The following is a 27,590-nucleotide window of genomic DNA, read 5'->3' as shown; positions in this document are numbered from 1 at the left end:
CTCTTTATTATAATTAAAATGTTTATTTGTTCTTATTTGAATAAAGTTATAACATCAAAATGCTTCATGAACAAAGCATCTCATTATACAATGTTGATAAAATGTGCACACTTTTTGTTTTCATCGATTTATGATAATGATCAACAACATGAGATTTGATGTCTATATTCTCTCTGTGTCTGTCTGCAGGAGTGACAACTGTCCTGACCATGACCACACTGAGTATCAGTGCCAGGAACTCTCTCCCTAAAGTGGCCTATGCCACAGCTATGGATTGGTTCATTGCTGTCTGCTATGCCTTTGTCTTCTCAGCCCTCATTGAGTTTGCAACAGTCAACTACTTCACCAAGAGGGGTTACGCTTGGGATGGAAAAAGTGTGGTGCCAGAGAAGGTATTTGACCCCTTTTTAAAAATGGTCTTACTTATTTAAAGTGTGCTTTTATTATAATAAAAACATTTTTTTAAAAGCATTACCACTGGTATCAGTACATAGGAAAACCTTACCATGTTACCGTCCTCTAATGTTTTTTAAAAACCCAAACATGCAAAATATGAACATTAAAGTGTTTATTTTATTATTATTTTTTTGCACCAGCACATCACTTAACTGCTGATGGAACTGCATCAAGCAGGGAACATTTAATTATTGTCATCTAATAGAAAATGCAATTTGAGTAACATGACATGAACATTAATAGTTTAGTGTTCAGCTTGTGCTTTTCTGCTCTACTTGTCTCTGTGCTGCAGTTAGCAACAACATACTCTGCAGTCTCCGGGTGTTTTTAAAAAGGCCCAATGCTGATTATAAAGATGTTATATTTCTGACATTAAAGCTTTCATTTGGATATATGCCAATGAGAGCAATTAATATTTCCCAATTAAATACCTATTTAAACCCAGTTTGATTCACCAGGGTTTTGCATGCAACAGTGAATAGTGGTAGTTTGGGAAAGGATACAATAGCAGTGTGCGCAGTATTGCATCTCACAAAAAATGAACTCTTTATCCTTTTGCCTTTCTCCGACAAACAAATCAGCAAAAGAAAAAGAAGGAATCTCTCCTTAAGAAGAACAACACTACGGCCTACCCAGCTGCCACTGCTACAGCCTTCGCCCCCAATATTGCCAGGGACCCTGGATTGGCTACTATCGCTAAAAGCGCCCCACCACCCCCAACTGAGCCTAAGGAGGAGCCAAAGCCCAAGCCTCCAGAGGCCAAGAAGACCTTTAACAGTGTGAGCAAGATAGACAGGATCGCCAGAATAGCCTTCCCTCTGCTCTTTGGAACCTTTAACTTGGTCTACTGGGCGACCTACTTGAATAAGAAGCCCAAATTGCAGGGGGCCAATCCACACTAATCAAGTTTTTCATTCCTTTTAAACTATACCTGTAATTATTTCATTTTCTTATTCCTATAAACAGTGTTTATTTTCAGACAACATGGTGTCCATGCTGGTTTCCAATTCCCAGTTGTTGCATTGCTTCTATGTTGAACAAAATTTTGAAGATTTTGAAAAAACAAAATATAGGAAAAAAAAATGAAAACAATACAAACTTTTGAAAGAGTGTTGTTCAGGTCTGGGATGATGCTACTAGGAAAATGCTACTTTAAATATATAGCCAAGAGAATGCTATTCTACAACTGCACATAGCCCAAACTTGTTGAGAGGCATGTTTTTGTTGATTTATTTGTTACCTTTTATTTGATTCTACTTCATTTAAACATGGAATCACAGATACAGTGGGCATTTGTGTATATGCATGGACAGGACATCTTATAATTTGTATTTATTTATTCAAAATACAACTCATCATTGACTGTTGGCTTGGTTTATTTGACATCAGCAGCAAAATGCTACAGTCAGTCTCTTTCCAAATATCTTCCATTGTTTGTAGATGTTTTATGAGCCTAATTATACCATTCTCCATAATATGTTAGGATTTCTGCAATAGCAATAAAACATGTCTCAGTGGACACACCATTTATTTAGAGATCAAAAGATACAAAGATTCAATCATGGTTGTGATCAACATTGAAAAAAATATAGTAAGTTATTTTCACAGCATTGTAAATATCAGGTGTTACAGATGTCAGTATTATGTTTAGGCTTTGCAAAGTGTAACTAAAGGGTAATTGTACACATGGAGAGAAAAGAATTTTTTGGATTAATTTGTTTTTGTTTCCTCTTTATGATACTTTCTACAAAAAAAGAGTATATACTGGTCTAATTCATGCTTAAGTGACTGTTTTTCACCAAGTTAATGTTCCATTCAAAGCTGCTTTTACATTGGATTAAAATATTAAACTGTGTGCTTGTGTACACATTGACGGCAACAACATCAACAACAAAATCAGTGGTAAACTGACACTGGCTAGTTACGAATAAGAATGTAAAAAAATATATATCACAAATCATGGAGTGCATTAGATTTAGAAATAAAACACTCATTACCTATGTATTTTTGTTTTTGTTTTTTGGGGCTTTTGACTACTTATGGTGGGGCCTCCTTTGTCAGAAACACCATTGGTAGGAAAGTTCTGTTAGCATCAATTGAAAAAAAGGGGCGGGGGCACATTGAGAGGGAGAAGTGCCTTTTCCATTTTCAGAGTTGAAGCTGTGAAGGCTGTTACTTTGGCGATTGACGGCACATCTGTATTTTCCATCCCACTGTGTCCCCTGACCATTTTTACCATATTCACCCCCATCCCCATTCAGTTAAATATTGAGACATAACACTCAGAAAGTACCAGCTACACTGCCTTCAGTATCACATGCCCGTTAGGACTCATTTGTTGCTGCTTGTCGGTGTGCAACAGCGAGAGACAGGGACAGAGACAGAAAGGGACAAAAGAGAAAGGAGACATTTAGGTGAAGTGGCATTGTAAGCTTACTTTAGCCAGCGCTGTGTTTCACACAGAGGAATTGTCTTGTAGTTCTACGATAGTGACAAAGATGAATCTATTTTTGTAGCATGATGTCAATCCCTCTTCCGAGAAAAACCAACAGAAATTAACGCCAGTGTGAAAAGAATGCTTTTGTTTTTGTATTGAAAATTGCTTGCTACCTTCATTTCTTTAAAAAACACACACTCTTTAGGGAAATGCTCCTTCTCTGACGTGGCATGTTAAGGTTTCTGAACAGTCCAATTTAAATTATGTTAATGTAGCAATATTAATTAGCAAGGGCTTTTCTTAGGACCTGAACCTGACACTCAGTCTGGAGTTGATATCCATTGTAGCTTTACACTGACCCCTCTCTACTTGTAGTTTCATCTGTATGCTGTACTTAGAAATTTATTCTATTTAGATTTTGTTAAAGAAAACAGGCATCGCATTGTGTGTCCATGCTGGGTTCTAAACCCTTTGGCTCGCACTCAAACTGTGTTTGATGAAGAATCAAGAGTGCTGGTGCATTGCGTCATATTACTGATTCAATGTCTTTTGCTGAATATATTTTACAGGGCACTAAACAGGCCAAAGGGCAAATTAGAACTGTGCAGAATTCTCTGTGTGCTTGTGCACTAAGGTGAAAAGATCATGCCACTACCAGAGGGAATCAAAAAGAGATTGGTTGCTGTTGCTATTGTCATTATTTGCATTATCATCATAACCAATATGGAATCTATCCCCTTATAGCAGACATCTTTACAAGCATATGCAAGCAGTCTACTGTTCACAGCCACTTAACCTACAAGCTGAGGGTCATGGAACTGCAAAGTTCAGGGTGAAGAGTTGTATAAAGATATTTGAATTCTAAACTATTGTATGTATGTTTAATATCATAAAGAAAATCTATATATATATATATACATATGTAAAATACTTAATGCATATAGTATTTGATTCTATCAATGAAGATATTAGCTAAGATGATGATGAATATTGTTTGTATTATCAACCTATTGTTATGCATTTTGCACATTTAGAACAATAACATTACATTTATGTAGTCAGCTTCGTGCTATGCAAGGACAGCTTTCAACCACATCACTGACCTTCTTTCCCTGACCATTGTGCTTCAGATTTACAAGCTATTACTACAAAAAAAGGAAAAAAGCTTAGCTTTTATATCAGCTGTGCACCCATTAGCATTTTTTCTTCTTTTTTTTCTCTAACCATGGCTATACAGGGTGACATCAAAGAAAACAGTGGATTATCTCTTTTGTTAGCGCTTTGGATTTGTCAGTGGTTGAAGGGAAAATGGCTTTCATTGTTGATTGCACTTTTTCTCCAGAGACATGCAATAAAGTGATTGAACTGGAAAACCAGGAGCAAAACCGTAACCTTGTTAATAACATTTCTGTTAAGTTCTTGAGCTTATTTGTCATTCTAAAAATGGAGGCGGGTGAAAATGTTACTTTACTAAATAGATCATTTTGTTTATCTTTTGCTTTCCAAAGCTCAGTGATATTACAGGAAGCAACAGTGAGTTTTGTTTCAAGTTTGTAAAGCCCCGAGTTCTACTCCAAGCAGAATGAAACAAAGGATCATTTCCAAATATTTTTGAGCGTGGTCTGTCTAGGTAATGCTCCAGAGAGAATGTGATATATGAGGCACAGTGCAATCATGAGCTTCCAACCTTTACCCTTACACTCATAGGCAGAGCATACATGTAAATATCACATCGGTAGGCACATCAGTCATTGATTTCATTGTTCGATGCAGTTCTCAGCAGCACTTGCTGTTCAACATTGAGTCTTTGGTTATTCCTAGATACCTACTGGAGTTTTTCTTGTATTTTTATCAAACAAAATATGTTCTGATTTTCACTGAAATGTAAAAAAAAATAATTTTCTAAAGCACAAAAGTTGACTAGGGTAGAAGAGATAAGAATGACACTGTATACATATGGACATCAAAGAACAAACACAAAACGCACACAAGCTCACAAACCTACATACAGTTCATGCTGGCAGTTCAATGATACTGACAAAAGGTTCTGGTGGATGTAGATGAACTGGTGAATCTTCTGTAAATGTTTTGTTTCTTTTGGTTATGATATGGCCCTGTAAAATCTGATTCTCTGCATTAGTCTTTAAATAAAAAGAAAACAAACTAATGTCATGGCTATACTTCTGTCTCTGTGCTATGTGCTACCTGACCAAGGCTATGATAGATTTTAAAAGTTAGACCTTGTTTTTGAGTGTTTAATTAATCATAAGAAACATTCTCCTGATCATAATTAATAAGATATAGAAATAAATAGACTGTGTATGATAACTGGCATCTGGTATCGGGCATGTGAAGAAATCTGAATGATTCAATTTTTGAGCTAAATGCCATTTAGATGATACCTGTGGGAAAGAAGGGTTACGTTAGCTTTATGTGGACAAGGGGGCAGAGGGATAGAAGGTGGGACCTCACCTAAAGGGATTGGTGCACAGGTGATTTTTGTTTATGTTGGCAGTTTACTGTTTGGACTTCATCTGGATTTACAAGATCCAAAGAAGACTTGCTCTTAGATGACTAAATGCGGCAGGATATCACAAGCTATGAAGATTTGTTCCAACCATATAAAGTGAGTGTAACTCTCCCACGGGCAGAATAACTCATAACACACCTCATTTATTCAATTAGTTGCACCACAGACAGGATCGGTCAGGAGACCTCGGACAGCTGAGCTGTTACGCACAGAGTCACAGTTTTCAGCTTAAATCATTTGTTACGCAGCAGCTGTCTTCTGAGTCTCAGCCCCGATCACAGCTCTTAGGACATTTTAAGCCTGATCCATTTTGCTAATATCAAAAATACATATTTTTTGCAGTAGTTTCAGCAGTTTATATTAGAAAAAATGGCGATAGATAGATAGATAGATAGATAGATAGATAGATAGATAGATAGATAGATAGATAGATAGATAGATAGATAGATAGATAGATAGATAGATAGATAGATAGATAGATAGATAGATAGATAGATAGATAGATTTTGAGGCCTTTTATTGTGTTTATTGCTAACTAGCAAGTGTTAGCATACAAACAAAACCACTGCTTTTGATATGATATGATATGATAAAAATGATAAAAACATGATAAAAAAGATCTTTCTCAAAATAAGCATCCTGTCACTGTAACCTGTTTTCATTCCAAGAGTGTCTAATAACTCGTGTTCATAAAGCTGCAGGCATCACCTGTGCATGTGAAGTAATATTATTTGCTTGTGACTATCTGGCAAGAACAGCTATGTTCTTCAGCATGTTTTCTCCTGAATATTCCCTCTCTGCTCTCGCTGCCTCTGCTCACAAGCCTCCACCTCATCCTCGTCTTCTCCCACCGTGCCATGAGACTTCAGGTGCAGGGGAACGTGCGCTTCTTCCTTAAAAGCATGTGAGCTGCCAAGTCCTCAGGCTGTTATGTAATAAAGCTGCTTCTCCCTGGCAAGAGAGCAGAAAGAAGAACAATTTTTCCCTCTCTCTGTGTCTCTCTGCATAGTTCTCATCTTCTTCCCGCTCTCTGTTTGTGTCACCTTCCACTCATAAGCACAGATTAAAAATGGGGTTGTTAGGCGAGGAAATGATGGACATTTGGACAAGTTCCATTCAGTCTTAGGCACTGGATGAATTGTGCTTAAAGTTTAAGCATCCATTGCACATGCAGTGTTTTTACTTAATCACGGTTTAAGGCACGTATTGGGATTTAATAAAAGCATTTTCTGCACGGTAATTGTCACAAGTACAAAGCCAATGCATCCTTCTTTGTCTGCTAGCTTCCCTAGAAACTTCATTTGGAGGTGCATTTAACAGTCTGTCCATTAATTGTTTGTAGTGTTGCCTGAAAAAAAGGCAAATGAGGAAAATGATTATTAACTTTCTTAAATCAAAACAATCAATCTCAGACATCATCATTGCTAAATACCCTTAAAGGGCACATATCATGTTGCTGTTAAGAAACCAGCTTCCATTTTTGGTAATATAAGTGGAACTTGATAAATGTCTCAGGCAATCATTTAGAATGGCCCTCAGTGGCTACCATCTATTGTGACTGCAGAGAAACAAAACTGAATAAATCAGAACAGTCAAGTTGCAAACTCTCAGAGTCACATTTTAAGCATACAAGTAGTGGAGTTATACATAAAGTAAATGGATTTTGTCATTCGCCAACAATGACATTATCAGCCTCAACAATGTATTGTGTTACCACAAGAAAACAATAAGATTAACACTGTGCCTGGAGTACATGATTATAAATTTAAGGCATTTCTAAACTAAATCTCTATTTCTCATTGAAGTTAACATCCTCCACATTGAGATGATGAAGACTTTGGTTCATGGAGAAGAAAAGGAGGAATCTTTCTCGCACACATCCAAGTTGTGTCACGTCCAATTCTTCAGGGCCTAAATTCTTAAGCAATGGCCATATCAGGGACCCACATCTCCTGAGATTTCTATTAGCTCTCTCTCTCTCTCTGCTTGCTCGTGTTTGCTTCAGCTTCTCACTCCATAGATTGCTTGGCCAGGTATCAGGATCTGAGATTTGTTTTTCTCCTTCAACTGAAATGAATAAATGAATACATAAACAGAAAAGAAATGCAATTGGGGGAAAAAGATAATTACTTCACATTCTGCACCTCCTGAAAGTAAATGCCTCTGTCATAGAGGTTTAGGGCAAGGACGTTACTGTTTTTTGGGGGGGGGGGTTTGTTTGTTTGTTTGGTGTTTTTAATAATTCGTACATGACGGAAAGTGATTGTCATACAGAATTTTTTTGTTTCTATATAGGTCTTAATGAATAAGTATTTGGCTGACCTTTTCAGTGCTATGGTTTGGAAGGTTGCCGGTTCGAGCCCCGGCTTGGACAGTCTTGGTCGGTGTGTCCTTGGGCAAGACACTTGACTAGGGCTGGGTATCGTCACTGATTTCTAGAATCGATTAGATTCCGATTCACAAGGTCCCGAATCGATTCGATCAACGATTCGATTCAATTCAATTCGATTCGATTTAAATCTGGGAAATTTTGCCTCAGACAGTCAGAAATATTATAATTCTGACATTTACATATTTTTGTATCTATAAAAAGGAAGCTGACACTCACAAGACTTTATCCAAGGTGTGAGCATCACAGCAGATGTCTTTGTGTCAAAGTAGCTGAAGATAAAACACAGAAAAACATGAAGGGGATTTTCCTGGCCTGGGATTTTACAAAAATATTCTGCAGTACATCAAAAACAAAAGAAAATCATTAATCAAAATATGAACATTACCTCTGAAGTTACAGCGGTTTTATTACAGACACGGCTAAGCGTTTTGCATTTTGTATAATTTTAAAAAGTTTACATTTGTTCAGAAGCCTATTGAATGGCAGAAATGAGGTTTTCTTTTCAGAAGTACAGTGGGGCAAAAAAGTATTTAGTCAGCCACCGATTGTGCAAGTTCCCCCACTTAAAATGATGACAGAGGTCAGTAATTTGCACCAGAGGTACACTTCAACTGTGAGAGACAGAATGTGAAAAAAAAATCCATGAATCCACATGGTAGGATTTGTAAAGAATTAATTCGTAAATCAGGGTGGAAAATAAGTATTTGGTCAATAACAAAAATACAACTCAATACTTTGTAACATAACCTTTGTTGGCAATAACAGAGGTCAAACGTTTACTATAGGTCTTTACCAGGTTTGCACACACAGTAGCTGGTAATTTGGCCCATTCCTCCATGCAGATCTTCTCGAGAGCAGTGATGTTTTGGGGCTGTCGCCGAGCAACACGGACTTTCAACTCCCGCCACAGATTTTCTATGAGGTTGAGGTCTGGAGACTGGCTAGGCCACTCCAGGACTTTCAAATGCTTCTTACGGAGCCACTCCTTTGTTGCCCGGGCGGTGTGTTTTGGATCATTGTCATGTTGGAAGACCCAGCCTCGTTTCATCTTCAAAGTTCTCACTGATGGAAGGAGGTTTTGGCTCAAAATCTCACGATACATGGCCCCATTCATTCTGTCCTTAACACGGATCAGTCGTCCTGTCCCCTTGGCAGAAAAACAGCCCCATAGCATGATGTTTCCACCCCCATGCTTCACAGTAGGTATGGTGTTCTTGGGATGCAACTCAGTATTCTTCTTCCTCCAAACACGACGAGTTGAGTTTATACCAAAAAGTTCTACTTTGGTTTCATCTGACCACATGACATTCTCCCAATCCTCTGCTGTATCATCCATGTGCTCTCTGGCAAACTTCAGACGGGCCTGGACATGCACTGGCTTCAGCAGCGGAACACGTCTGGCACTGCGGGATTTGATTCCCTGCCGTTGTAGTGTGTTACTGATGGTGACCTTTGTTACTTTGGTCCCAGCTCTCTGCAGGTCATTCACCAGGTCCCCCCGTGTGGTTCTGGGATCTTTGCTCACCGTTCTCATGATCATTTTGACCCCACGGGATGAGAGCTTGCGTGGAGCCCCAGATCGAGGGAGATTATCAGTGGTCTTGTATGTCTTCCATTTTCTGATGATTGCTCCCACAGTTGATTTTTTCACACCAAGCTGCTTGCCTATTGTAGATTCACTCTTCCCAGTCTGGTGCAGGTCTACAATACTTTTCCTGGTGTCCTTCGAAAGCTCTTTGGTCTTGGCCATGGCGGAGTTTGGAGTCTGACTGTTTGAGGCTGTGGACAGGTGTCTTTTATACAGATGATGAGTTTAAACAGGTGCCATTCATACAGGTAATGAGTGGGGGACAGAAAAGCTTCTTACAGAAGACGTTGCAGGTCTGTGAGAGCCAGAGATTTTCCTTGTTTGAGGTGACCAAATACTTATTTTCCACCCTAATTTACGAATAAATTCTTTACAAATCCTACCATGTGAATTCATGGATTTTTTTTTTCACATTCTGTCTCTCACAGTTGAAGTATACCTCTGGTGCAAATTACTGACCTCTGTCATCATTTTAAGTGGGGGAACTTGCACAATCGGTGGCTGACTAAATACTTTTTTGCCCCACTGTAAGTAAAAGGGGGAAAAAACAGCGCCCGACAGCGCTGTAAACAACGGTAGACTTGTGTGTAACAAGCAAGCGAATAATGCAGAAAACAGATTTTTAGATGGGAAACTGTTCTTGAAGTATACAGAGAAAGCAAGAGAGAGAGAGAGCTGTGCATGAAGTGAGATTTTATTGTGGTGGAAGCAAAACAGCAATAGTCAGAGGGAATTCATGACGATGTTTATGTGAAGCGTAGTTTGGATCTTATTTGGCTGCTGGTTCGGTCAATAATGTTTGGAGAGAGATAAAACTAACAGCTTTAGAATCAGCGCAAAAACGAGGTAAACACAAAGCGCGGACCTGCCGAAACATCGGAATCAGCGAGCTGTCGGCTTTCAGCCCCGACCGTGTCTGTGCCGTTGGGTGAGAAAGCCACATCTCACTGAGTCTGATCCACGGGTGTGTTTACTGTGTGTTTACGTCTCTGTGCAGAATCTGTGTTCCTGCTCTCATTTACTGTTTTAGCTGTTTGGTGGTTGTTGAAATTTTGTGAGGTTTAACCTGAGATTCTGGCGTTTCGGGCAAAATAAATGAATATTTAAAAAATCGATTCAGGATTTTAATGAATCAATGTCATGTTATCCAAGCCAGAATCGATTTTAATCGATAAATCGATTATCAAAACCCACCCCTACACTTGACCCGTTGCCTACTGGTGGTGGTCAGAGGGCCCGGTGGCGCCAGTGTCCGGCAGCCTCGCCTCTGTCAGTGCGCCCCAGGGTGGCTGTGGCTACAATGTAGCTGCCATCACCATGTGTGAATGTGTGTGTGGATGACTGGATGTGTAAAGTGCTTTAGGGACTAGTAAAGCGCTATACAAATACAGGCCATTTACCATATGGTTTCTTTTGTGAGTTTCACTAATTGCAAAAGGTTCTTCATGAAAAAATTTTTTCATTCATTTAATTTCATTTCCGATCTCTAGACTCGGAATTTTATCTCTAAATTTCTTTGGAAATATAAAACCCTGGTATAAGTTTAAAAAAGCTACAGAGGACCAAGGATAGAGGAGGACTAGATCTGCCTAACTTTTACCATTACTTCAGAGCCAACAGGCTAAAATACATCTCAATATAGTTAAAACCTCTTACATGAGCCCTGGATAGACGTAGACTATATATTGAGATTTTGGACCTATTATTCATTAGCTCAGATGACATGTATGCTTTAAAAGCACTAATATAAGCTCATCTCTGACAGCATGGTGGATGTTTCTAAAAATGACCAAGTCTTCTCTAATTCCATGCAAATGTACACCCATCTGGAACAACCCTGACATCTTACAAAAGTGTGGTTTGGTGCAATTCCTTAATCTCCAAACCCCCAAATTACTGTCTAAAGAATACTGGATGCTCTCTCGATCCTTCCTCTCTTCTCTATTTTTCTCTCCCTGTCCTTCTGTTGCTAACTTTTTCTTTTTCTTTTTTTTACTTTTCCATCCCCCATTGTGGCCAATTATGGTTGTCATAATCCAAAATAAAGAATTCTAACAAAGTTCCACAAAATATGACTAGCAAATGGACAGTGAATGCTGCTTGATAATTTGCTTTGTGTTCATAGATTCTTTATACTGCAAACACCAGTTTCCACACGCCCTTTATTCCCATGAATGGGTGAGTATGTCTAAACTTTTGACTCTTGCTCTAAGTGGTATCAGTAAACCAAAGTTTTGGTTTTATAATCAGACATGATTATTATCTCTTAATGGGATAGTGTAAAACCCCTTTCACATCACACACTATGGATTGATTTAGTTAAGAATATTATATTTTGGATAAAAAGTGCTTGAACCTCCCTTTTTGCCTAGAAATTGCAATTTTGTGTATTTTGTTTTTAAAAAAAATATTTGAAAGTTGCCCACCAAGGCTTCGGCATGGATTTCAGAAAAACAGCTGTGTTAAATGTGGAAAGACCTGTGAGATCACTGACTAGACTTTGCTGCGAGGAACAGCCTGGTGAGCACGGTAAACAAGACAGCAACAACATGGCTTATGAAGCACTACTACTGAGTGCATCGTTACTTCTGCAAGTGTTCATGCTTTAACTGTCTGCCACACCACACCATGCATTTGTCATGAGCTGCCAATATTCTACCAGGCATGATCAAGCAGTGCACCATAAAAGTGCAAAAATTAGGATAATTCTGGTACCTCAGCCACTTTTTGCTGGTTTCTTTTGACCCATTTGCAACAGCTGGATGAATGTGTTTACACTAGTCTAAGTGCACTTTGCCAACTTCTGAAGCTGTGTAGAGAGCAGCAGATGACCCTATACATTCCTTTCATCTTCCTCATTAAGTCATATGATTTTCATGATTTATTAATTCAGTGCAATTAGCTGTCAGCTCCTCGTGGCCCTTCACTGTCAGCAGAGGCTTCAAACAAGAATGTGTGCTTGCTCAAACACTCTTCACTCTACCCTAAGGCAACTCTTTGGCACTGCAACAGAGCTCTACCTGACTGAGAGCAGCATGTTTTTCAATCACCCAAACTGCCCATCACAGAGTCAGGACAAGCACATGTGGCGTGGAGTCCCTACTGTTAGCAGCTGTAACACATCCAGCCAAAACCTCGGGTCGCTAAACTACTTCTTGAAGGCCTCCAATCACTTTGGGCTGGCCATCAGCAAAAAGAGGGCCGGTCTTCCCTTCCTAGCATATTCACTGGGAAGGCAGTGAATATGCTCTCAGGCTGAGGTGTCATAAATGAAGAGCCAGCATCATGGTGGAGAGTCATTGGTCACCTCAAAATGTGCTACAAAGATGTCTGTATGTGTTCAACATCAACTTGAAGTCATTGCCACTGTTTGCACAATGTGGAATAGTACTCTGACTGACAACCTAAAGACTAAGAAAGAAATTGATGAATGCATCAGCAGAGAATCAGGTGCAGAAATAAGTGAAATTCATTTGGAATGGCCACCATATACAAATGTATCCTTGCTGGACTGGGTTCTATAGTCCCAAAACAATTGTTTTGGACAACTAGAATAAATCATCCATAGTCAAGCTTGATCAATAGAGGCTTTCTTATTTCCCTGAGGAAATGTAAAATGTATGACATAAGCATAATACATGTATGAAATACTTTTTTAACTTTCAGAACTACGGACTGTGCCAGTGATATTCAACCTCAAATTAAGCACAAGAACTGTGCTTTTTCATTTTAGCCTCCGTAGACGGTAGCACTGTTTTCAGATGAATACTATTGATCTGTATGAGATTTCCATAACATTCTGAAAACACAAAACAACCCCACAGACAAGTTTTAGGATCATATTTCAGTATTATAAAATAAGCTCCTGTTGGGAGATATTAACATTTACAGTTATAATGTTGCCCAAAAACAACTGCCCTTGACCATACCTACTTGTGGAAGCGGCGCAATGCAGACCTTAGCCTACAAGCTGTTCTTTTGAAAAGCGAATAATGTTAGTCATGTAAGATTTGCACAGCCACCTTTGTGAATGAGCTTTTAAGTCTTGGTTGAATGCTGCAGTACACTGGGCATCAGATAATGATCATGGAAACAGCTGAAGGCAAGACTTGTCAGCCCAGAAGACAGACTGGTTGATGGTAGGGATAAGAATGGGACTATTCTTCAGGCAATTATTATGTCATCATCATACTGTCATTTTTTTTCCAACTTGCATCACAGCACAAAGGCCTTTGTCCTTTATCTCATTCACATTTAAATGTACTTTGATAAACTAGATACGAAGCCGTGGATTCTGTTTATATGTTTATTTTCCCTCTCATCGTGTTCCTTATTGTTTTGAAGGCTTTTTGCTTGTTCCTCTGCAGAAGAAGTCAACTTTTGCCAAGACTGAAATGAGGTACAGTGGGCAGACAGCACAAGTAACTGAAATAAGAGGAGGAGCGGTGTAGCATGGGAGAAGGAGAGGTTGCAGAAGGGCATTTAAAAAGATAGATTAAAAGGAAGAGATGATCAACAAGAGTAAGTGAGGGTCAAGAGACAGAGTAAGTCAGAGAAAAATATAGGATATGAGAGAAAGGGGAAAAAAATAGATGGAAGACAAATGAAAAAAACAAGAGTAATTACTGAGAAAATCGAAGTGGAAAAAGTTGGGAATTTGTGGAAGAGACTACAGTGATATGAAAGAAGGCAACAGACAGAAAAAGATGTGCATAAAAGAGGGAAAAAATGACATTGAGCTGATAGAAGGGCACATAAGAACTTGGAGCTTCTGCAGGAATAGGAACAGATGCAGCAGGGATGCAGTGTACAGAAAGTATGCAGAATATAAAACCACTTGTACAGTATTGAATACAAAACTATAGGGAAATATAAATCTGAATAAAAAATGGGATTTTCTTGTATAAAGTATTGTATAATTCTAGCCAGTGGCTACAATTATATTAAGCCTGTCTCCCGAAAACTTTACCTCTTTATTCTTTGATTTCTTTATTGACTTATTGAAATCTGCTGGGGTGGAGACATGCTTTTTCCTAATCATAAATAACACCTTTTCTGCCAAACCTAAATACGTTTACTAGTCTTTAAAATGTCAAAAAACACTTTCCTTTTTATGTCGTATATACATTCAATTTATCTGCAGTGTTGCCTTATATAATGGCAGTTATGTAATATAATTAAAAGTTGCTGTTTTACCATCATTCGATTACATTTATGGGCTTTTCACTTGCCGGCCAAGCATCCTAAATCAAGAGAGGTCTTAAGCTTGTTGCAATTCATGGTTATATTTAATTCCAGACAACAGAAGACTAATTTATTTGGCTTACATCATCAAATGCATCCTATTCTATTAAATTGCTAGTGAGGGCTTTCATGTGGAATTATTTCCCGACTACTTCTGGAAATGCTATTTCAAACTCACCCATTCATAAGAGTCACAGACATGCAGAGGCACATAGAGCGCCCTTGTTTGTTTTTTGTTTGTTTATTTTTGTTTTCATGAAAAGACATTTTTCGCAGCAAGTAATGAGAAACACTCATGACAAGTTATCTGTAGACATTCTACTTGCTATTCTCTTCTGAGTTTGTACAGCAAGAAGGTGATACTTCAGTATTCAGTCACCATATCAGCAGGATATAATCCATTGTTTATAGCAATACAACTGGATTTATGTGGAGCAAATTCAGCCTGTTTGCGGTTATTAAATTCTTTTCTTCCAAACAATGGCTCTGGCTTCAGTTTTGCTGCTGTAAGCTAGTAGGGTACACAGTCGATGAACACTGCCTAATTCTTGAAGGTCATAGCATAAATATCCTTGGATCCAGTGTGGACAATATGGGCAATTTGGAAGTACTTTTGCTTGGAAATTACTTTCTTTACAGGGTTTTATCAGAATGTATATGCTGCCAGCTGTCATAACGTAAAGCTGTAATAATGTAACCTCTATTTGGCAATATAGATACAATGCAGCTGAAGCACCACACCCAGAAGGCTTGTTGAGCACTGGCTGTATGCACACTTGCTCAAAGGTACATAAAGCTGACTAATCATCCATCCATCCATCCATGCATCCATCCATTCATTACTTAACTGTTTATCCAGGCCTGCGAGGGGCTACGACTTACCCAGCTTTCATGTGGAAAGAGGAAAGGTGCACCCTGGCTAGGCTGTCAGTCTATCACAGTGCACAGAGAGACAGACACCTATTAATACTCCCATTCACACTGCCAACAAACTCAACCTATAAATTTTTAGCTTCACCTTGGTCAGTTTAAAGGTATGATATTTCTCTGTTTCAGACTGGTAAAGATGTGCTTTATGTGCATATGCTAGTGTTCATATTCATGTGTTTGTGTGTGTCCAGCATAAAGCTGTGCTGATATCCTGTTTACTCCTATAAATCACAGAGCAAACCCATATTTATGGTCAGCAGTATCACCTTGTTTCAGTTCTTCTTTGTCTTGTACCCTGTTCAGCTTGACCACTTCTTCACCCTTTGGGGATTCTGAAGGAATCACTTGTATTCCTTCTTCTCTTGCCATGTTCTTTTAACCTCCCTTTCCCTTGTTCTTTCTTTCTGTCTCCTCCTATCCTTCCCAATTTCCCCACTATCTTCAAAGCCTTCTGGATGTTCATTGTCAAAAGCAGCTGTTACCATGTTTATCTCTGAGAAGCTCTGTAGTTCTTAAGGCAGTGACTCTGACTTTCCTTCGACCAAACATTGCAGTTGAATCACAGCATTGTACAATGACATGCTATGTTTGAAAGAAAACTAGCAACTTAAATGTTCTTTTTTTCCCTCTCATCACAGTTTCTTCTTATAAATATTTTTGTGCACTATGAAAGTTATTGCATAATACAGATGTAACATTAAATATATTGGAGTAGAAGTAAAACATTTAACTTCCTCTGCAGGACAGTCGTTTGTTAGCCTTCTATTAGCCTTTCAGCCTTTAAACATAAATTAATAAAGAACCTACAGGATGACGAACCTACAAGCTAATGTGTTACCAAGGAAGCGCATTGTGAGATACTTTATAGTTAAGCTATATCATGCAGTGGTGAGGGGGGAAAAAGGGAAAATACTTGAAAAAGACAAATTGCACCTCTTCCATTTCACTTGTAAGATTTTCTTGTTTATTATAGGCAACACATACTGCTGTTTGTGTAACTATAAATCACGATTTGATTGACAGCACAGACTGAATCGACATATAACTCACATAACCTCCTAATGGAATTCTAAAGCATCCATCAGAAGTTACCAGGTTGGTCTGATTGGTAGATGATGTATAATCTTTCATGTGTCTCTGTAAAGTAATGGCCACATTTAGGGTGTACAGTAAGCTACACTGACACTCTCTTACCAAACAAAAATATTGTCTGATTGAATCGGGCATTACTTGACACAACTTAACATGAGATTTGATAAGGAAAATACTTTAGTCATAGGGTACGAATGTAACACCACCTATTTTGGTTAAATCCTTCTCTCCAAACAATTAACACAAGGTCATCTTATATTTCAATAAAATCAGGGATTACTGTTTGTATGGCATTTGTCAGCATATCCCTTGTTTTCATTTCATAATAGTGCTCATACGGTTATAATGTAAATCTAACTTGAATCTGTGGAGTCCAGTGCAGTCCAAGACCAATATTTTAGTACTAAATGTTCAGTACATTCAGTGCAGTATTATTATTAATCTCTGGCTCTCTTCCACAGCACGTGTTGGTCCTGTCTCCCTTCCCTCACCCCTAACTGGTTGTGGCAGATGGATGCCCCTCCCTGAGCCTGATTCTTCCTGTTAAAAGGGAGTTTTCCTTCCCACTGTCACCAAAGTGCTTGTTCATAGGGAGTTGTACAGTTTTAGTCTCTGTATTATTTTGGGGTTTATGTTACAATATAAAGTGCCTTGAGGCAACTGTTATTGTTATTTGGCACTTTATAAATAAAACTGAATAGAATTGAATGAACTGAAATAGTATTTGGTCTGTCTATTAAAGCCATGAAAATGAAATAAACCAATCTAATAGTGTGCATTGTAAATGAAATAATTTACCATATTCAATTCATCACAATGGTAAAGATAGCAGACTTAAGATATAAGCAATACGGTGCTATGTCATTACTGCATCTAATTTCTTTTTTAAACCACCATAGAGAAAACCTCAAGATTAATCAATCCAGATGTAATACTGTTGTTTTGGAGCAACAATTCCATATTACATGAGTGCGTTCATGCAAAAAAAACCTTGCAGGCTGCACTTCATGTGGGCATGCTGTCCAGACTTGTGGTCAGTCTTCCACATATTTTATAATCTTTAATGAATCATTTTTGAAATCATTCATTTGAGGGTGAGGGTGTGTGTGTGCATGCTTGTGTGTGTTTGTATCACAGAGATGCTGCTAATGATGTTGCACTTCATTGTGTTCATTTGATCCCACCCACCAAGTAGATAAATAGATACATACACACATACATATACAATATCGGGCTATGAAAACGAGGGAAAAGTTCAGTCGATAAGACAGCGAGAGAAGCTGTGAGATATGCAGAAACAGAGAGACAGCCCCTTCATTATTCATCTGCTCATTTCACTGCAGTAGATCCAGCAGGGGGAGGTGTTGCGATATATGGTTGGTTTTCTGCCTGTCTGTTGAAAGAAGCCAGTCAACTACATAATCTCATTCACACTTACAAACAAATGTGTACAACTTTTTCTTCACACCTGAGAAGCGTTCCTCAAACAAAGGAATACAAAGCCTGCATGACATACCTAATAGAGTAATCTGATACTGAATAGAGAGCTTATGTGTCTGTTCTGTCTCTCTATAGGCCAGAAAAATATATCACTCTGTCTTCTTTCTTTAGTGTGCAAATCTGACTCACTTGGCTGGAGGAAAGGCAAATGTGGAGCAGAATGGCAAAAAGACCTGTTCAAAACCATGAAATGTCTCCCCTCACCCGGGAGGTTCTGACATTTTGCCCGAATGAAAGCAGGAAGTGAGGGACACGGATGTCAGGATGAAACAAAACAAAGACAGAACTGTATATCTTTATCAAACAGAGTGTGATTGTTGTGTCAAATGGGCAACCACTATCACAGAAAAAAAAGAATCATCTAAGGTACTGATAAAATATTTTTAGGCCTTTTTCTATTTATTGTGATTCAGCTATGCATGAAATATCACACATACAAATACAGCAGTTTAATGAAATTACTACAAGCTAACTGACCCACTGACCCTGAAGTTCACTTTTGTGCACTCTTGGGATTTGTAGCTTGAATCACTTGCCTGATTTGGCTGGATATGAACCATCTTGGGATGAAATACGACACAAATTAAAAAGCAGAAAATATGTGGTTCGCGTATAAAACACATTTGTATCTGTATCTTTGGAATTCCTAAATATTCGAAACAGATAAAACAAGTCAATGTCTCATTAACCTTTTGTTGTATGTACACTAACTTCTACATTCATTCAAGTGTTTATTGCAAATATTTTTCTTGAGTTAAAAGAAAGCCACTTGCAAGTTTACAGTTAAATCAATTAACAAATTAGTAAATGATTATTCATTTTCCAGCTATTACAAATTGTTGTTCTACCCTTTCTAAAATTTCAAAGCAGACATGCTGTTGCTACAGTAAATGAAATTAGTTTAGAAGTTATGATTTGTTTCATTTGGAGTAAAGGTGACATTTTAGTTCCCTGTTTATTTTTTTTAGTCTTCCCTTTTACATCTGTTGAGGCTATTATATAATATAAGAATTAGTTCACACACCTACACAAACAAATACATAGTCCGTTATGAAGATTATGATGTGATACACAAAAAAAGAACTTTTGCCATTACATCAAAATCACAACAAACAAGAAGCATCTCATTTCTCACGGGTGGGCATTTTGAAGGCTGATATGAAGTCTCATTTCTTTATTAAATTATTAACACATAGCCAAGGCACTTGCAGGCCATAGTGTGTCTTGGGTAACAGCTATTATTCATTTTGTGGCTGGCCACATGATTTTTTTTTAGCACTTAATGAATTATTGTTGCATTCCAAAACATTCACCACTATCAAGCCTCTCTCTCTCTCTCCATCTCTGCTGCTTTGCGGTTCCAAATCAGATTTCAAAGTGAATCCTAAAATTCTGCTTTTAAGTGTAATTTGTTTATTTACTTTTTTAATATGATGGTAAACACATGTATAAACCTATTTTTAATATTTTCAACCAGTCAATAACTTTCATTAGATTTCTTTCGTTCTTGCTTAACCCTTTCACGCGTAGTGGTCACCCCAGTGGACAGTTATTCAAAGGCTGTTTTCTTGTATTTGTGTCAGTGTTGATGGTATACTTGCACATAAAACACTACATTGGACACTGATGTGTCACTCCATACCCTGCCACCCACTTTTCAGCCAGTGTAAGTACACAAAAAATGTTTCAAAATGTAAAAAAATCTTTTTTTCATGCCTAAAGATGAATAAAAATACTGATTGAGGTTGTCATAATTTATGCATGAAAGTTTAATATTGATTTTTATATGGACAAATATGCAACATAAAACACTATTTTCAGTTTTAACTTAAAGGAAAGCCAGTGATCTTAAATGCTTATAGTGTTACTGTGTCTGGGTTTAAAAAAAACAAAACAAAAACAATACCAGATGTTTTTCTTATACTCTGTATGCAGTCAATAGATCCACAAATACAGCAGCTTTATACAGGTAATTTCTTATCTTTATACATATCCCTCATTCTACAACTATATCATATGTTAGAGCCTGCATGGATTTCATTCATTATGTTTACTTCAACCTGAGATTAATACCATCACCTAGCATTTCATATACATATCTTTAAATGTAATATTCTTTGACAAATCCACCTTCAGCATGAATGCAGTGACATTTCCAAAGGTGAAGGTTTTTTGTGTTTTTTACTGTTAAAATAGTATTGCTTCGGTAGATAGAAGATTACTCCAGTCACCAGCAGTTTCCATGGAAGGTGGTAACAAGTCTGCGAATACTTGGTAATGACTTGCACTAGTGAAAATATTAATATTACAAGATTAAATAACAAGACATTCATGTTCGTTACTAAGACTAAAAGTAAAAGCATTAAAAAGGTCATACAGATATGTTACACAAGACAGTTTATAATGTGTTTTGAAAAATTGTTAAAAAAATATATATAATGACCTTATTAAAGATTATCTTTAAGTGTTTAAAATGGTCCCTATTTGTTTTGTTTTTTATTTAACCTTTATTTGACTAGGAAACTATCACTCTTAAGACCTTCTGCAAGGTTGTTCTGGTCAAGATAACAACAGTTGCAATCAACAAAGGTCTAATGCCTGAAGAAAGGGTAATGATAATGAGGCAGGGCATTTACAGCCTGAAGTAACTGCATTCAAGTCACTTAGAATCACCTATCCTTCATTTAGCGACACCAGTTCTTAAGCCATGTTATCATAGAAAATGTCAGCAAAATAAATAAACCACCACAAAAAGGAAAGGAAGGGAGTGCAAGAAGCAAATGAAGAATATATTTTGTGGTATAAAAGTATGGTATAAGTTTTAAAATGAAAAAAAAAATGAAACCAAAATATGTTCTTTACTTCAGCGTAATATATCTGTCAGGTTCAGATCCAGACGTTATCTGATAGTGTGGCTGACAAACTTGGGTAATTTTAAGTTTCTGTGTAACAAAGATTTATTTAATTGAGTGCAGCAAATATAATCACATTTAATGCAAATTTTATGACGCCTTAAATTAATCAAAACTGTTTTTGCTCTTAAAAGTAATTATAAAAGTTTGGATATGGAATTGCTCACCTTACTTGAAAGCAGTTGAGTGTATTATGTCATGGCCACCCATCCTATCTCTTTAAGTGGATTTTTCCAGTCTGTCAAACAGGACAATTTGCTCTCAGATTCCAATATTGTTGAACCAGGTGAGCAAAGAAACAACTGCTAAAGGGCACTTTGTTCATATCTCTGAGACACCAGCTGTGCTCTGAAAAACTGTGGTATTTTGACACTCTGGCAATAAAAATGGATTACCATGGCAGTCCAGACTTGTCATTTTGTTACAATTGGACTTTTTGGATTGTCAGCTTTGCTACCTTGAACTTGGTTGCCTATTGTGACTACCTCCCCGACTAAAAGCAATACAGTCTAAAAATCATTTTATGGAATTGTTAAATAATCAAAATTATCTTCACAAAAAAACCCCCAACAAATTCGGTCACATGAATAAAAGCAAAAGGAAACTGAAACTGAAGAAGACATTTAAATGTATTCTCTTCTGAAGGTACAGTATTTTGTGCACTGAATCTCAAGTGCACTGTAGGTTAAGATCTGATTGACACAGCATCAGATATATCATTGGCAGGGCAAAGTAAGACCACTGTTATCTCATATACCCCACTGACACTTCCTTGCTGTCGTGTAGTCATCCAATGATTTTTAGATTCAACCTTACTGCCAGATGGAAGCAACAAGGGAGGCATGGGTGAAGTAGGGGACAGCAAGACAGAGGAAGGGATGAGCATGAGCAATTATGTAGGGAATGTTAGAGACAACACAAAAGAAGAGGGAGGGTGAAAAATCCAATAGGGCTTTTGAATGCTCTCCAGAAAATGCATTAAGGAGTTACTTCGATAAATCTATTATGCCTCACAGGATGTGGCTGCTTTTTTGCTCTAAATCAAATCATGCATCCAGGTAATAGTTCTCACATTAGAAAAACAACCTCCGTCTTCTATGTCTTGAATGCTGGCTCACCCTGTTCCATCTGTCTGAGATAGGGGATGGTTAAAGTGAAAGGCAAGGAATGAAGTATTGATGAGATGATGATGTTTATAATGTTGATAATGCAATACACTCCACGAGGAGGGTTCCAGCATTGTGTTTCTGAGATGAAGTGAGTTCTAATAAAGCCAAAACAACAAGGACAGCATAATTGGCAACAGCGATGATGATGATGACGTGATTACCTTGATTTACAATTGCAAAATTTACTGATTGTGCTTCTGTGTTTCTGCACTGCACTTACACACTTTTATGTAGGCCATTCAATACAGTGCCAATAATATACTGAGTATCACTGCTGGTGTCTAAAGGAGACGAATTTGCCATTGGACCGTGATAATGTAATACTAAATCTTCTATAAGTTACGATTTACATTTTTTTTTAAAGTTAATACAGCTTAATTTATAGTTTTGAAAGAAATATAGTACATAACACAATGCAACATAATTTACACCATACTGCAGGCAGGCCACATTAGTTCTCATTCGTTCTGCTACAAGTAAGAAAAATGACTGTGCCATAGCAAATGAATTACTCAAACCTTCAATGTGTGAAGCCCAAATTGACCTTTACATGGAGCCTATCAAAGGGGAGCACTGCATAATTGAAAATCTTTAAAAAATAAATGGACACCGAATCTCATCAACTTCAATGTAGAACATCAACAGCAGTGAACTCATAAAGTGTCTCTACATTTTGATTTGTGTTCAGGTATTCAGTTTGATCAAGTTTCATTCCTCGCCCACAAATTAACATTTTAGTTACTCCTGCCACACCAGACTAGCTGCACAAAAGCAACTAAGCAGATAAGCTGAAATAAATCTGAAATACACGTCAGTCACATCTTGATGATTTGATTTTACATCCACTGTGGTGGTTTACAAGGCAAAATGACCAAAATGTGACATTGTCTAAAAATGTATGGACCCAGCTATACATGTATTTAGCCTCTTTGTCAGGATATCATTATAAAATTATATGTACTACTTTTAGTACTGTAAATTATTACATCAAGATGTTTCGTACTACAATTATAAACACTCACCAGCAACTTCACTTTGCTAAAAGATTGGACCACCTTTTGCTTTCAGAACTTCTTTAATTCTTCAACAAGTGTTTAACAGGATCTCAATCTGGTTTTCTACTGGACTGAGCTCTAGAGGCAAGGGACATCATTGGCATATTCAAGATATTAGTGTGAGATGATCTGATATTGTCTGAGTAGGCTACATCTTTCCAATTTTCGATTGTCCAATTTTGGTGAACCTGTGTGAACTATAGCTTCAGTGGCTCCATGTGTGATCTTCTAATGTTGTAGCCCATCTGCTTTAAGGTTTGATATGTTGTTCATTTAAAGGTTCTCTACTGTATACCGTAGTTGTAACAAGTGGTTATTTGGGCTACTATTGCCTTCCTGTCAGCTCAAAGCAGTCTGACCATTCTTCTCTGATCTCTGGCATCAACAACTATGAGGCTTTTTTGCCCGGTGAAGTGCTGCTGACTTCTCTTTCTTCTTTTTCTCTTTTCAGACCATTCTGTGTGTGGAAAAATCTCAGCAGATCTGCAGTTTCTAAAATACTCAGACCAGCCCTTCTGGCACCAACAACCATGCCTTGTTCAAAGTCATTTAAATCACCTTTCTTCCCCAATCTGATGCTGGGATTGAACTTTTGCAGGATGTTGAGTTACTGCCATGCAACCGGGATATTAGATATTTTTGTTACCCAGCAAAGCGAGTGTACAGCTAAAATATAACTTCATCTTTCTCACTATGTCTTCTATATCTCTCCTCTGAATTAGCCTAAACCATGAACACTGTGGTTTCTTTGACAAACTTTGAAAGCACTCGTGGATTAAATCAAATATTGTTTAAGTGTACACTGTCTCTATGACCTTGGTTCTTTAAACCCATCTCTGCAAATATTAAAAAATGTGAAAGGCTCACAAAAGAAAGTGAAGACTTTTGATGTCATCACAGAATACCTCCTGGAGCTGTTCCATTTGCTTGGATGGAACAAATTTGTCAATAATGTGACAGCTCTCAGTGGGACTTTCTTGGGAAACTGGTAATTCTTTGGGTTTGGATCGCTCAACATTTTTATCACAGAAACAAATGTGGGTATAAAACACTGTTTGTTTGTTTTCTCTACAGAGACTACAAAGTCAGTCCCCCAATCTCAAATATGAGGAACTATAACCGTGATGACATCATTGTCACTGGCCTAATTTTAGGGCATATTTCTTAAGGTTAATAACTATTAGAAATGTATTTCAGACAAGGTATTACTTGTCACATTTAATGATTTTATGGTGAAATCAATATTCAGTGTCATTACACGGCATGGCTCTGTGGATGCTTTCACGCAAGGTACAGTTAATACAGTGTATTATGTGTAATTTAGAAAGCAATATAAGTTTAAGAGGTGTTTATTACAATAATGTGACAGTTTATTATGCTGGACTGTCTATATATTTGTGCAAAGTAGCACTGATTTGAACAGTCAGTGTTCTGCCTGGATTTTTTAACGGTACAGTTAGTATTTTTTTCAGGTTATTTAATAGAAACAAGAATACTGTGCTCATAAGTAAACATATAATAGCATGTAATAACATCTTCCAAAAAAAAAAAAAACAGATGCATTCCCATAAACTTATAATTACGTTATTAAAAATACATAAGAGCGGGTTTGTGGTTTGTGAAAGCCACCAAGTTCCCTCACCATATTTGAATACAGTGGCCAGGAAGGACATCTTTCTTCCAACTAATGGGGTCTTACATATGTGGCTAGAGACCAAATAAGTAGTACCCAAAGGCAGAGGAGAGAACATATGTGCTTGCTTGCTGTGGAGGGACATTTAAATTTGTGCTTGCGCCATCAGAATCAAGATATGAAGGTTCATACCTAAGTTTTATCAGTGGAGAAAGAGTCCCCCTGATCAGCAAAATTAAAACGCAAAGGAAACAGGTAAAGCAACCGGCATCTTAATAAAATGTCATCATCTTCCTCTTCAAATCAAGCTTCAATCTCTTAAAGTCTCCTGAACAAACAAAAATGTGCATAAAAATGCTTATTTATTCTTAATATTTTCACACGTACTTATTGTTTGCAGATTAGATATGTGACCCTCCTGACAAAACCCAGCTTAACAACAACATTAGCTGGTTACAGTGTTGCCAAATCGCTATTGGCTGTCCTAAAAGTCTAGAAGTCAATGTCATCACCCAATTTGCATAATTGGTCATGCTTATGTAATTGTAACCTGACATAAAGTAAGTAAAAAACACCCTAAATGCATTTAGAAAATATTTAGAACTACAAATGAAATTTATTTTAGCAATTATTGTGTTTTTTTTTTAATGCCACAATTCCAACCTTCCTCCTTTATCGGGGGTTGGGACCGGCAAAAGAGAACTGAAACAGGCACTCTGGCAGACTTACTTGTGTGTGTGTGTGTTCTTAAGTAATTTAAAACATTGTCATCCACAAAAAGTAACAGTAAAAGCAGAACTGACTGCTCAGGGCAGGAGCGGCTTCACTCATGCACGATTCATTTGCAGTTTGGACTGTAGGTGTGAACATCTCCTGCTCTGACAGCAGCTGGGGGCAACTGCTGCAAGGACTATCTGCCGCCTGTAAGTGCTTTGGAACGGGCGAAGTGCCCACGGCAGCACCCGCTGCTTGTTGAGAGTAAGAGGGATATGTGCTTTCACATCAAAAAGTCGTCATAAGTCTCCAATAACACTAGCAAAAGTCGCCAGATTTGTCGCTAGTCCCTTTTTAGAAAAAAAAAGTGGCTAAGGGGGTCTGAAAACTCGCTAAATGTAGCGATGTAGTTGCTAAATAGGCAACATTAGCTGGTTATAAGCTAACGTTAAGCAAGCTAATGTTAAACTTGCCTGTTGTAAAAATCACACTTTCCCTGTGATAAACAGTTTGATTACACTCACACAGCTTGAGAGTTTATTCACTAAGCATCAGCCTACAACAATCTTACATCCACCTGAAAAAAAGAAATAAGCAAATGCCAGGCGAACAACAGCTTACAATGGCAAAAATAGCAGAGCTTACTGCCAGTTAACCACAGCATCAACAACTCACCTCAGTATGGCTGTCATCGGTCAGAAGTGAACTTCTCTGACTCGTTGACTCATATGGACTCCTTTCACAAAATTTTACAACCTCTTCCAGAGTAATTAAATGTGGATGCTTCTCACAGCAAACACAGCCGTACACAGAAAAGGAAAAACTCATGGACTGGTCCAAACAGTAGTAGCTACAGCTGAGTCTAAATGTATTTGTTTTTGAACTCTCTTGGCTAAATAAATATGTTTGTCCTATAGCAGCAAGGATTATGCTTACATTTAGAGGGGTAGGAAAACAGAACTCAATTCTACTGACATCTAGCAGGGAAAATTTTACACACTGTAAAAGAATAACATGTAATTTAAGAATAATATTTTTTTAAAACAAAAATTATTCGTACTTTATTTCCTCTCTAAATTATAATTATATAAGTATGCTTCAGCTTCCCAGATAAAAGCAGATGGCCTAGAGTTTAAACTCTTTGACACAGAAGTCAAAGTATGACAGCTGCAGTAATTCCAGGTATCATCCAGAAATCAATAACAAGTCTAATTTGTTTTCACTTCATATTGTTTTATTCCAGTTTTACCCATCATTTTTAATATTATCCCTTTTCTCATTTCCATGTTTTTATCATGACTAACCACTGACAGATATGCCTTTCATATTACAAAAACCAGTTTTGTTCTTGGTGCATTTCTAAATAAAACTTCTCCAGCACACTTTACTTCTGTTAAAATTGGTGATATTTCTGTGTGAGGAAGCCAAGGATCTGAAGTCAAAGAGAAAAAAAACCCAAAAAAATATATGGTTACAGCTTTTCTGTCTGAGTTCATACACTAAGCAGGGTTGAGATCAGGGCTCCCGCCAGGCTCTTTTAAGTCTGCTGAGCAGAGAGATCGTTTTTCATAGACTTCTCACTGCTTGGTAGAGTAAAGATACAAAGACCTGCATTTGCTAGATTTAACGCCAGAATCTTAAGGGTGGTGTTGACATATACAAGTTGGTATCCATGACACTACAGGTTGTATAAATCCTTGAGGGTCTGCGCGTTGTTTAAAGACACCTGAACATTAAACAAAAACATGTATTATTTTCAAGGCTGTATTATAATTATTTAAAAAGAAAAAGTAACTACCACAAAATTAGTCACAGAGTATGTGTAATAAGAATGACAAACCCGTAAAAACATATGGGCCACAACTAAAGTTCCTCCAGCATTTTATTGCATTTTGGTATTCTGGGTTTTATAGCTCAGCCATTTATTGGCAGATTTTT

The 27,590-nt window shown here is 37.5% G+C and overlaps 1 protein-coding gene across 4 annotated transcripts in view; it reads left to right on the top strand.

Moving 5' to 3' along the window:
• Window positions 1-5,060, top strand: part of gabra1 (gamma-aminobutyric acid type A receptor subunit alpha1) — a 37,550-nt gene extending 32,490 nt beyond the window's left edge. For all 4 annotated transcript variants that reach the window (XM_026182506.1, XM_026182504.1, XM_026182503.1 and 1 more), the window contains 2 exons: window positions 190-392; window positions 1,038-5,060. In XM_026182506.1, the coding sequence (XP_026038291.1) occupies window positions 190-392; window positions 1,038-1,358 (524 nt within the window). In that variant the 3' untranslated portion in view covers window positions 1,359-5,060. The remainder of the gene's footprint in view (window positions 1-189; window positions 393-1,037) is intronic.
• The last annotated feature ends 22,530 nt before the right edge of the window (window positions 5,061-27,590 follow it).

Source organism: Astatotilapia calliptera, chromosome 10 (genome assembly GCF_900246225.1).
Source record: "Astatotilapia calliptera chromosome 10, fAstCal1.2, whole genome shotgun sequence".
Lineage (NCBI taxonomy): Eukaryota > Metazoa > Chordata > Actinopteri > Cichliformes > Cichlidae > Astatotilapia > Astatotilapia calliptera.
This window is presented reverse-complemented; position numbering and strand designations above follow the sequence as displayed.